The sequence below is a fragment of the Malaya genurostris genome, chromosome 2, assembly GCF_030247185.1.
Source record: "Malaya genurostris strain Urasoe2022 chromosome 2, Malgen_1.1, whole genome shotgun sequence".
Lineage (NCBI taxonomy): Eukaryota > Metazoa > Arthropoda > Insecta > Diptera > Culicidae > Malaya > Malaya genurostris.
Window position 1 is genome coordinate 148,128,184 of NC_080571.1, and position 11,327 is coordinate 148,139,510.

The 11,327-nt window shown below is 36.1% G+C and overlaps 2 protein-coding genes across 2 annotated transcripts; one reads left to right on the forward strand and one right to left on the reverse strand.

Annotated features, from left to right (window-relative positions):
• Positions 1–289: 289 nt before the first annotated feature.
• On the reverse strand, positions 290–2,828 carry LOC131429810 (piggyBac transposable element-derived protein 4-like). Its single transcript, XM_058594196.1, has one exon. It carries the CDS (start codon positions 2,255–2,257, stop codon positions 488–490), a length of 1,770 nt encoding a protein of 589 aa, XP_058450179.1. The 5' UTR covers positions 2,258–2,828; the 3' UTR covers positions 290–487.
• A 1,384-nt stretch (positions 2,829–4,212) lies between these two features.
• On the forward strand, positions 4,213–6,218 carry LOC131428888 (uncharacterized). Its single transcript, XM_058592949.1, has 3 exons — positions 4,213–4,291; positions 4,658–5,132; positions 6,212–6,218. The coding sequence occupies exons 1-3, from the start codon at positions 4,213–4,215 to the stop codon at positions 6,216–6,218; spliced, it is 561 nt and encodes a 186-aa protein (XP_058448932.1).
• Positions 6,219–11,327: the final 5,109 nt, after the last annotated feature.

Genomic DNA, 11,327 nt, shown 5'->3' on the forward strand with positions numbered 1-11,327 from the left:
AATAATATCCATAATTGTTTTTATTTATGTTTAAGGCCATCGTCCAAGTACCATGCGCGCGGGTGGTTTTAGGAAAATTTCGATGGAAATTTTGAAAAATTTGCCAAAACCAAAAACATACAGACCTTTCAAAAGCTTTTTTCTATCTGCAGGGCAAAAATGGCGATTCTTATCAAAAATAGCTCTGAAAAATTGAGTTTTTTTTTGTGATCTTTCACAATTATTTGAAAAAATAATTCGATGGCATTAATTTTTTTAACCCTTTGCGGACGGAGACGCTCGACGGGCGAGCGTCGCTGTGGACGACAGGTATTGGAGCGTGCAGTAAAGAAAATTTTCACGTCGCATATTTGCGTTTTACAAATTAAGGCTTTATTCAAATAAATTATCCAAAAAATCGTAAAAATTATAAACAAACAAATTTACTAACAAATAACTTTTTTTATGAAAATCTAACAAAACCATAAACAAACAAATGTAGTTGTGTTTACATATTATACGTTTTATATTGTTCCTTTGTGTGGTATCGCTCAAAACAATCACCTATGTGCAAGGTCGGCTTAGCTGAACAAGTAGCACAATAGTACATCGATTCTCTCCTTCCATGCTTTACCTTCCGATTCGAGCATACGACACAATCTTTGCTTCTTCCTGTCTCGTTTCGCCGAATAATATGTAGAAGGCCGTTGAGCCTTTCCGCTGTTGTAGAAGTCGAAGGAGGCTTGGGATCAGTATCTCGAAAATCTCCAACCAATTGATCTACCAAGCGACGTACAAATTCCAAATGGCTTAACTTTTTTAAGTTGTGTTTCTTGTGATGTTCCTGATACAATAAATAGGAATTTATCACAGAAACGTCCAATCCCCAAAAAAATAATTTTCGCCACCATTTTTGGGACTTTCTCATAAAACAGTACGTGCCTGTGTACTGGTCTGCTTTGTCGACCCCGCCCATGTATTTATTATAATTCAAAACCACATCTGGCTTCACAGTATCAGTTACTCCTTCTTTCCTTGACCTTTTAGTGACGGTTGTTGAAGATGAGGTAGCACAGGTGCTGAGCATGGTCACAATACGCTTGTCTCTCCAAGCCAATAATAATAAATCTTTCCGTCTGTAGGCAACCATCTCATTTTTCGCGATCTTTGGATTCTTTATTTCATCTGGAATAAATTTCCTATTTGTCTGGATAGTTCCAGTCAGATGACATTTCAGTTCTAGTAGTGCATCTGCCAAGGGAATGCTTGTGAAATATCGGTCGTTGAAAATATGGTATCCTACAGCGCCAGGATTGGATTGCAAGAAATTGTGGTATAGTTGTAAGACTATTCTTGTACTTATTGGCAGATCTGGTCTAAGTAATTTCTCTGTAGTAAAACTGCCATAATATGGTAAAATAGTCTGTATATAACCAGTATTAGCGTCTGCAAGAACGTAAACGCGGATACCCCACTTGGTTGGTTTCTGTGGGTTGTACGTAATAAAAGTTATTCGCCCTTTGAATTTGACGATGGATTCATCCACTGATAATTGCACCCCGGGTACAAAATTTTCTCGACATCTACTATCAATGTAATCCAAAAAATTGCTAATTTTCTGCGTCCTTGTTGTCATGTTTTGTCTACCTTCAGTATTTTCATTTGTATGAAGCATCCAGAATACTTGTAGAAATCGATCCCTCCTGAATACTTCGGCAAAGTACGGGATCCTGCATTTCCTGTCGGTGCTCCAATAATCCTTCAGGCTCGGAAGTGGCATTGTTCCCATAAGCAATATTATCCCGAGAAATGCTCGCATTTCTTTTAGTGTGACATTAGTCCATGTACGCCATGTGGACCGCTTTTTTACATGTTTTCTTTGTATCGTATCATTTGCGTACCGATTAGTCTCCTCAACTATTTTCTTGATCAACTCTTCCGTAAAGAACGAGTTGAAGAAATCTAACGGTTCCTTATAAGTTGATTGTAGTTGTGAACCAGGGGTTCGTGATCCAGAACTAAACTGTATTTTTTGCGGAATGATATCGTGATTTGTAACATTCGTCCATTCATTATCACTACGGCCATCATTTTCCTGAATAATCATGTCTTCATTACTGCTGCTATCACTGCCCACATTGAAGCGCCTGGGTGCATTGCTTGTTGCAAGGATTTCACTTCCACTGGATGAACTAATGACACCTGTGTTGTCAGAGTCAAACTGGAACTCATCATCACTGTCACTATTGAACGTACTATCTCTGGATCTTTTCGCCATCGTGTGTAGGATGTTATAAAATATAAAATATGCGGAAAACTTTGCTGGTTGCTCTGGCAGTGACACTGAATTTTACTATATGTACACTGAAAATTTACTATATGTACACCCCTTGTGTTATGTACAAGTTTTTTTACTAGTCGGTTTCCCCTCTTTTGTCAACACCGATCAGCTGCTTGCAGGGATGCCTGATTTCATCAAAATATTTGAAAATGAATCGCCACAATAAATTATTGGATTACGTTGATAATATATTTAACTTTTCCGCGATGTTGGAAGGTTACCATTTATTTTTCTCAACGTTGTTCATCTAGACAATTTTTTGTTGTGTTGGTAATTGTCACCCGAAATTAAGTGGCGGCAGACCAGAAACAAGTAAATATTGTAACAAAACGGGTTCGATTTTGAATTGCGTTGGAGGATGAGAAGTAGGCACAATTATGTATATAGTTTTGGCAATATGTATTAAATTTGTATCCTGCATGAAATTCGCATGGACGTATACAAATCAATACATTACAGGTAATTCTGTATGAATGGCAACTCTGTTGGTAAATGAAAAAAATAAACACAGTCTAGATGACAGACAGCATGTTTTTGATAGGGTAACGTGGCGCCATTATGACACATGTGAGTACTGTCCCAAATAAAGGAATATTCGAAATGACCGTTAAAATGATTGAAGAATCTAATTTGAGTGTCCTGTCTGTTAGTCTGTGATAAGACTTCATCGTTCAAAAGTCTCTAATTTCATTGAGAGGCCACTTGACGTCTTAGGCTAGTATACCCATGTGTATCTTATCGCCTACGACGGCAGACGTACGCTAGCCGCAGCGCGAGAGTTGGGCGGATATATCCGACACTCGTCCGCAACGGTAAAAAGGCTTGGGCGGATATATCCGCCGCTCGTCCGCAACGGTAAAAAGGCTTGGGCGGATATATCCGCCGCTCGTCCGCAAAGGGTTAATGAACCTTATGCTGGATACAAGGAACACATTCGGACACATTTTTGGAAAATCTTTTCACGCTTTTCATGGAAAATCAACGAATTTCATATTACAAATTTCGTTAAAATTTTTTAAATTCTTTGATTTTCTATGAAAACCGTGAAAAGGTTTTCCAAAAATATACCAGAATGTAATCTTTTTAGCCATCATAAGGTTCACATGAACAAAAAGTATATCATCGCATTATTTTGTCAGATAATAGTGAAAGATCAGAAAAACACACATTTTTCAGAGCTATTTTTGATAAGACTCAGGAAATCCTCCGAATTTTTCAGCTATTTTTGCCCTGCAGGTAGATAAAAGCTTTTGAAAGGTCTTTATGTTTTTGGTTTTGGCAAATTCTTCAAAATTACCATCGAAAATTTCCTAAAATCACTGAGCGCATGGTACCTGGACGATGACCTTAATACTGGTTAGATTGCTCAAGACAGCAATAATTTTGACTGCTTTTTAATGACAAATATTGGCAAGCAGAAATTTTCGGACAATCTAGTGTTAACGAAAACTTGAGAGCGACCTTCACTATTATTAACGCGAATTTTGTGGCTATAAGATAAGAAGCACATATATATATATATATATATATATATATATATATATATATATATATATATATATATATATATATATATATATATATATATATATATATATATATATATATATATATATATATATATATATATATATAAATTTTTTCATCATCACAATTTTACCTATTAATAAACATGTTTACAGGGACATACCGGTTTCTACGCATGTCTCAAATGCAATACCAGAGGAGAACACATTGGGAACTGTACTACGTTCATAAATTTAGGATCTCATGAGTTGCGTACGGATGAATCGTTTTTGAATCTAACTGATGGTCATCATTTGAGGGTCGATAAGCTTCCACCTTTGGCACAAATTGGGATTGGCTGCATTTCATGTGTACCGATTGATTATATGCACAATGTTTTGTTAGGCGTGTTCCGTACAATCCTAAAACACTGGTTAAATAGTTTCGCTATAACTTGTCATTTGAGTATAATTCAAAGGAGAGATTGATCGAAGAATATTTTGCGTAAAAAAACCACCCATCTGGTATGTGAGCACCAGCCATTTGAAAGTTTACCGATTACGTTGAGCCCCTCGCGTTTCGAGCCCCAAACACTGCGATGTTTTGATACTCATCGCGACTCTCAAATTGTGAAAATTATCTCCACTTGATGTCCCAAAACACTGTCTGCTGTATTTTAGGTAAACCGACAAGTTATTGTGAGAGAGTCGACCTAAAATTCACTAATTTTCGTGCACTAAACAAGGTAAACGAGTAAAACAAATGTATTACTGTTTGTTTGTTTACGTTGCAATCAGCTGATTTTGAAGTTCCGATTTTGATCTCATCAAGATGGCGTCGTGACAGGAGGCCGGAAAAAACAGATTTGCTGTGATTTTGAACGAACTCCGAGACCTTTAACGGATTTAAAGTGGTTTAAAGCTACTGAATTACGTCTTATGTTACTTTATTTTGGACCATTTATCTTCGTTGATATGCTAGATAAACGATATTACAAACATTTCATAAAACTGCATAGCGCCATACGTATACTTTGTCATCCAACACTACATTGCACCATGAATAATATTGCAAAGAACATACTAGAAGCATTCGCCAGAGACTTTATGAGTTTGTATGGAGAACAGTTTTTTGTATACAATTTTCATCTATTAACGCATTTAGCAGACGATTGTATGTTACATGGTAAACTAGATGATTTCTCCGCATTCCCGTTCGAGAATTATCTTCAAACAATGCTGCATTACATCGAAAAAGCTCCATACCCGTTACAACAATTTAGAAACCGATTCAGTGAGCATATAAGGTACACATCTAATAAAAAAAACTACAAGGATAAGCCCCATGGGGTTGTTCGAGCCGTTGATGTGGAACAAGGCAACCAAAATTTCTAATGATCTACAATCAAAAAGTTCAATCAATCCGAACCAACACTGAACATCATTTGTCTTGATTTGCATTTGTTTTATGACCGACGAAATTACACCACTATCCCAAATATATGCAATTATATCTTTATACATACTTGCGATTTCGATAATTAAGCTTCTCTTCGCCAAGCTTGTGATCAAGTTTTTTATGCAAGCAATTTTTTAGCGTTAAGTTTCTCTATCATTCTGCGATTTCGGTTGAAGCGATAAACTATTTCTCATTATCAATCGAGTTCATCTAATATAAATTAGAAATTAATCTTAAGCATTCAAAATTTATCCAGAGGTTGTTGTCAATTTTCATGGGGAAACGACATAACATGGAATTCCGAGCTTGCATGACACAAGATCAGAGCATACCAATTAAGGACTGAGGCCAGTGTGTTTTAGAAGGTTTTAAAGGGCTATTTTCACGCTTCAAATCTGATTTTCTCAGAAAAGGTGTCGAATATCAAATATATACACTGAGGTCTTTTTTTATGCGGCCTTTATTTATGCGGTTTTTTTAACGCGACTTTTTTTATGCGAATTTTCAGAGTTATACGGTTTTTTTTTATGCGAAGTTTCAGAGTTATGCGGTTTTTTTTTATGCGAATTTTCAGAGTTATGCGGTTTGCCTTTCTGCGGTCTTTTTTTATGCGAAGTTTCAGAGTTATGTGGTTTTTTTTATGCGAATTTTCAGAGTTATGCGGTTTTTTTTTATGCGAATTTTCAGAGTTATGCGGTTTTTTTTATGCGTTTTTTTTTATGCGGTACGTAAATTCGCATAAAAAAAGACTTCAGTGTGTATATATATATTCAGTGTGTATAAATATATATATATATATATATATATATATATATATATATATATATATATATATATATATATATATATATATATATATATATATATATATATATATATATATATAAATTAATAACCCACTTGGGGATTTCGGATTTTTAAAAATAGTAACTAAACTTCACACTGTGGAGGTAAGAACTAGACTGACTTTATTTATTCTATATCGACTGCACGATGGCCCTGGCTTTCCCTAAAGCTGCTGATCCTGCATTTGACGATGGTCTGCTGGTCACGTTGTCCGCCCTGATGGTCGGTGTTTCCAAGTATCCATGCGTCGAAAGTGCTGATCCAGAACTAGGCTGGCTCGATGTCGTGACATATCGTATAGCAGGTGCCGGTGTGGCAGACTCGATAGATGACCCCTTGGTCACAATTGCTGACGTCGCAGATTTGGCGTTAACTACTCTCTCCTCAAGATGAGCACGTCCCGTGCGTTTTCTGAAGAATGTTGCTATCCGTTTACGTTGGCTGTATGTAGATAGGGTTATCAGAATTATGATGAGGAATACTCCAATGGACGAGAAGTGGTGGATTTCAAGCGAATTTATACGTTGTCTATTTTCGATGTGCATTTTGTGTAGATCTGAAACATTGTAATACTTTTCAAGATGGGTTTCCTCGATTTGATGTGTTTCGAGCGGTGAAATAATCGGGTGATTAAATTTTAGTTCTAGGCTTTCGAACAGTCGATTCTGAATAATCACTGAACAATTGTGAAAGATAATGAGGAAATTTCCTTTTAGTTCCTTTTGGTTTATTCCGCAGGTACTGCTCATTATTACGTTTTCCAGTGTAGATTTGACTATTATTGTTCCGAATGTTAGGAGTTTATATTCTGTAGTGGGCGGAGATTCTATAAAAGAGCATTTGCCATTTTGTCCTTTGATTAATGGAACAATGCACAAATCGTTAGTAATATTCAGTAAGTAAAGAACAGCTATTGTTTCGTTGGAATGCACGAGAATAATTCGATGATTGATTTTGATGGTTTTGTTTCGTACTGGTAGTTCTTCGATGATGATCCGCTCGTATATAGTGGGTGATAATTGGGGTATATCGATGCTGATGATGAGATGATAGTCGTGGTAGAGTACGGTTACTGAGAGGTAATTGTAAGCATCTTCTAGATTATCTAATTTAATTTGCTTAAGCTGATGAGCTATTGTGGTCAGTTCATTAATAGTTAAAATTTGTCTGTTAACAATGTTTAATTTGGCAAGCGCTATTCCATTTTCGATTGTTCTTAGAGTTTGTAACACTGTGTCTAACTGAAAAAGTATTGAAATCTTAGAATTTTCTGTAATCAAATACCTATTTTGTGTGTTCAATTTTTGAATAACATTCTCGTAGGTCTTTATTCTATTTGACAATGTTTGCATACGATTTTGGAATTCTTGGTTTATGGCAATTTGTTTATTATTTTGGTCAATGAGTTTGTTATCAGATATTTTGATGGAGTCTATATTGGAATTGATTTGCCGTAAGTCTTCTGCGTCAAGATTGCCTGTTATAAATTTTATAGCGCTTCCTAATGTTTCTATTGATCGTTTATTCCTGGATGTTCCTGGGAGAAGGGCTTTATAAGTGTTGAATATTTCTTTGAATTTCGAGTCGATTAAATTAGAGAAATCTCCTGTCGAACTATTAATTTTTGAGACTAGGCTTTCTAATATCCCTATTGTAGCTCCGAATTTTTCTAAATCAACTGTGTGAAGTAATCTATTATATCCTTCAAAAATCATGCCTTCTCCCGTACTGAGAGTCAATGCGCCTGGGTTATTTGTGATATCGTGAATTTGGATGAATTTTGGGTAGGAAAAAGGAATCAAGGTCATTATGATGATCAGCCAGTCCATCTGAAAAATATGAAAGTTAGTTTCAAAGTCTTTTAATATTTTCTTTATGAATTTCCCGACCAGTGCTATCGCGAGCTGTTCTTCCTTTGTCTTCAATAGCTCTGGTTTGGAAATATCGCTGAATGGTTTTTCTCTTAATTCCTTGTACTTTTTTGTAAACTGTTTTATTCTCATCCATATGTGGTTCTACCTCTCGATTTTTGTTATGATAGAGTAAATCTTTGCTTCTTGTTTTTTCGTTAGCTAAGATAACTTCATCATGAAATTTGTTGCGTTCTTCAAGCATGGTGTCGATATTCAGAGGTCTTTCCTGCCCGTCCTTTAACCCATAAAATATTTCTCTTGGTTTAAGACCTGTAGCAGTATGGATGGTGTTATTGTATAAAGTACTAGCAATCAAGAAAATTTCCTTATTATTCAGATCAGCATATTGATGTTTTATGCATCGAAAGATTTCTGCTATCGTGGAGTGAAACCTTTCGACCATTCCGTTGCTTTCGCTGTGATTGGCCGGGATGAAGTGAATTTGGATGTTTAAATTTTGGATCAAACCTCTTATCTCTGCTGATCTCAAAGCTGGTTCGTTGTCACTAACAATTAGTCCGGGTGTTCCGTACGTTGAGAAATATTTCAATAAACCTTTTCTAATATCTGTTATGGTTCTGGATTGATTGGGAATTAAGACACCAAATCTGGAAAATTTATCAATAACTGATAGGAAAATATAGGGTTGAGTTATAAAAATATCAATATGAATAATTTCCAAAGGCTTTTTTGTGTTAGGTGTTGAACCATGACGGATTTTATAAGGATGCCTATCATACTTATTTTTGTTACACACTTCACATATTTTTACATATCGTTGAATTTTGAATCTCATTTTAGGGAAAAAGAATCTGTTAGAAATTTGTTTTTTGTTCTCCCAAACACCTCTATGAGCTGATTCATGAGTTTGTTCTATTAGAAGACTTTGTTCTTCTGCTGTAGTTACGTCGATTAAGAGTTTCTGTGTCATGAATACTTTGAAAGTCTTGCATCTACTAAAATAGTTTTTATAAACTATTTGTATACTATTCATTAAAGACTCTGGGCAAAGAATACAATTCGTTCGTCTCAGGTCCATATATTCTTTGAATATTCTTATTAATAGAGGTACCCCAAATACCAACCTTGTGATTGTTCTTCGAAAGATATTCGGAAAAATTTGTTGATAATCATCTGGTTCATCTGGTCCTATCTTGAGAACAATTTGATTGCTGAAGGTGTTCAAGGGTAATTCGGTACATTTTATGAACTCTGAAGCGTCTGTATCAGCAGAGTGTATGCTCATGTCCTCGGATGAGACGCTCTCGTTCACATTAAGTTCGTTTTGAATTCGGGATAGACTATCTGCAACGATATTTTGTTTCCCTGGCCTATATTTGATCTCGTATTCGAACTCACTCAGCGAAAGACGCCAGTGAACTAGTCTGTTGTTAGTATCTTTTAGGTTTAAACCATATGTTAGTGGTTTATGATCGGTGTACAGGATAAATTTTCGTCCATAAAGGTATGGTCGAAAATATTTACAGGCCCATACAACCGCGAGGAGTTCTTTTTCTATAGTGGAGTATTTTTCCTCTGACTTATTCAGGGTCCTGGAGGCAAACGCTATTGGTTTATCACTACCAATGACACCTTGGGACAGAACTGCTCCAATAGCAAAATTGGAAGCGTCTGTAGTCAGCACGAATGGTTTTGAAAAGTCTGGATATTGTAGGATATCGCTTCCAGAAAGAATATTCTTGCATTTTTCGAAGGCTGTTGTAAATTCTTTTGAATGTGTAATCGATTCACCTTTTCTTAAAGCGTTAGTGAGAGGCTTTGCTATCTTAGCAAAGTCTCGAATAAACTTCCGATAGTAGCCAAGAATCCCGAGGAAACCTCGTAGTTCTTTTTCATTTTGAGGAATCGGCCATTTTTGAATAATTTCTATTTTGTCCGGATTTGGTTTAACTCCATCCGTCGTCACAATGTGACCCAAAAAGGCAACTTCCCTCTGAAGGAATTCGCTCTTGTCTAGTTGAATTTTTAAGTTATGTTTCTGAAGCGTAGCGAAAATCTTTGACAGGTTGTCGAGACGCTCTGTCAAACTAGTGGAAAAAACAATGATGTCATCCATATACACAAGACAGATGACACCGATATGCTCCCTCAATACATTGTCCATCACACGCTGGAATGTAGAAGGTGCATTTTTCAACCCGAAGGGCATTCTTAGAAATTCGTAGTGTCCATTTTCGACACTAAATGCAGTTTTTGGAATGTCAGATTTTTCGACCTCGACTTGGTGGAAGCCAGAAGCGAGATCTAAAGTTTTAAAATACATACAGCGTCCTAATTTATCGAGGATGTCTGTAATATTTGGAATTGGATAGCGGTCATCGCCTGTTTTCTCGTTAAGTTTCCTGTAATCTATAACGAGACGCCATTTTTTATGACCGGAACCATCTAATTTTTTTGGCACGATCCACACAGGGGACGTCCATGGACTATTAGAATGCTGGATGATACCTTGTTCGAGCATTTTAGAAATCTGACGCTGTACCTCTTCTTTATGACAAAAAGGGTAGCGGTACGATTTTGCATGAACCGGTAAATCATCTTTTGTTTTTATACGGTGTTTTATGGCATTTGTAAAAGTAAGCTCATCACCTTCGATATAAAACACATCATCATACTTGTGAATCACTTTCAAAAGTTTATTTCGCTCTTCGTCCTTTAAGTGTGAAATTCGCAGTTGCTCGAAAAGAGATTTTTTTATGCCAGGTTTGTTGAAGACAGGTGTTCTAGTTTCAAAGTTATTGATTTCAGGTTTCAACAATTCGTGATCTAAATTAATCTTGAGTGGTTCGTTTGAATAGTTCGTTATAATAACACGAGTTTGATGATCAGAGATATTGTACAAGCCAGAATGAATAACAACATTTTCCTGAACAAGGAGATCGCTCTCTAGGAAAAAGTCTCCGTCTTTAGTTTTGGTGGGGATACCAACGGTTTTTGTTTCTTGAGAATTCAGACTAATATTCTGAACATCGGGATATTTCCGAAACATTTTTATTGTTCCGTTTGGGAGTTGTAATTCATTTGTTTCAGTCAAAATGTTTGCTTTGGAATTTTTTAGTGTTTCATAGCCAATAAGGCCATCAAAGAAGGGGTGGAATTGAAAAACGAAGAACGTTGATTCTTCAACTCCTTGAATTTGTGGGAAAGGGTTTAATTTTACAAAACGGTCTATTTCGTGAGAGCCATGTACATTTCGCACGCGCATTGGATTTGTCAATTTGCATTTTGAATAATTAACGTGTTTCGGATCAATGTAATTTTTG

Bases quoted from the DNA above. Each gene is read 5' to 3' on its own strand.
- LOC131429810 (XM_058594196.1), bottom strand. From the start codon at position 2,257: ATGGCGAAAAGATCCAGAGATAGTACGTTCAATAGTGACAGTGATGAT.
- LOC131428888 (XM_058592949.1), top strand. From the start codon at position 4,213: ATGCACAATGTTTTGTTAGGCGTGTTCCGTACAATCCTAAAACACTGG. The intron at 4,292-4,657 runs GTATAATTCAAA...GATCTCATCAAG, and splicing joins CGCTATAACTTGTCATTTGA to ATGGCGTCGTGACAGGAGGC.